Raw genomic sequence first — 1093 nt, 5'->3', positions numbered from 1 at the left:
GGGGTTTATAGGCTCGCACGTTGTTAGAAGATTTGTAAAACAATATCCGAACTATGAAATTTATAATTTAGATAAGTTAACTTATTCAGGAAATTTAGAGAATCTAAAAGACATTGAAAACAGTTCAAATTATCACTTTGTTCAAGCCGATATTATTGATGGAGGAGCTATTCAGACACTTTTTATCGAAGAACAGTTTGATGCTGTTATTCATTTGGCAGCAGAGTCCCATGTAGATAGAAGTATCACTAACCCTTTAGAATTTGTGATGACCAATGTTATCGGGACGACAAATTTACTAAATGCTGCAAAAGACATCTGGAAAGACAAACAAAATGTGTTGTTTTATCATGTAAGTACGGATGAGGTTTATGGTGCATTGGGAGATATAGGAAAATTTACTGAGGAAACACCTTATAGCCCCAATTCACCTTATTCAGCGTCTAAAGCAAGTAGTGATCACTTGGTTCGGGCATATCATGAAACATACAAATTGCCTGTAAAAATATCAAATTGCTCAAACAATTACGGATCTCATCATTTTCCTGAAAAATTAATCCCTTTGTTTATCAATAACATTAAGCATAAAAAAGCATTACCCCTTTATGGCAAAGGAGAAAATGTTAGAGATTGGCTTTTTGTAGAAGATCATGCCAGGGCTATTGATATTATTTTTCATTATGGAAAAGTAGGAGATACCTATACTATTGGGGGTAATAATGAGTGGAAAAACGTAGATTTAGTCAAGTTACTATGTAGGATTATGGATAAAAAATTACATAGAGTTGTAGGCGAATCAGAACAATTAATTCATTATGTTTCTGATAGGGCGGGTCATGATTTTAGATATGCTATCGATGCTTCCAAGTTAATGATTGAGTTAGGGTGGCAACCATCCGTTACTTTTGAACAAGGTTTGGAGAAAACAGTAGATTGGTATTTGGAAAACCAAGAATGGTTAGACAATGTAACAAGTGGAAGCTATCAAACATATTACAAAGAACAATATTCAAATCGATAAAAAATGACAATAGAAAAAACGTTTATAGAAGATTTGTTAATTATCACGCCACAACTATTTCAAGACGAGAGG

At 33.5% G+C, this 1093-nt stretch overlaps 1 protein-coding gene across 1 annotated transcript; it reads left to right on the top strand.

Moving 5' to 3' along the window:
* Positions 1 to 89: 89 nt before the first annotated feature.
* Positions 90 to 957, top strand: LOC106755520 (dTDP-glucose 4,6-dehydratase-like; the record flags this gene model as incomplete). Its single annotated transcript, XM_014637688.1, has 1 exon — positions 90 to 957. A coding segment is annotated over one exon (868 nt), but the record flags the coding sequence as incomplete, so codon positions are not given.
* Between the last annotated feature and the right edge of the window lie 136 nt (positions 958 to 1093).

Source organism: Vigna radiata, unplaced genomic scaffold (genome assembly GCF_000741045.1).
Source record: "Vigna radiata var. radiata cultivar VC1973A unplaced genomic scaffold, Vradiata_ver6 scaffold_2590, whole genome shotgun sequence".
In the NCBI taxonomy this organism is placed as follows: Eukaryota; Viridiplantae; Streptophyta; class Magnoliopsida; order Fabales; family Fabaceae; genus Vigna; species Vigna radiata.
This window is presented reverse-complemented; position numbering and strand designations above follow the sequence as displayed.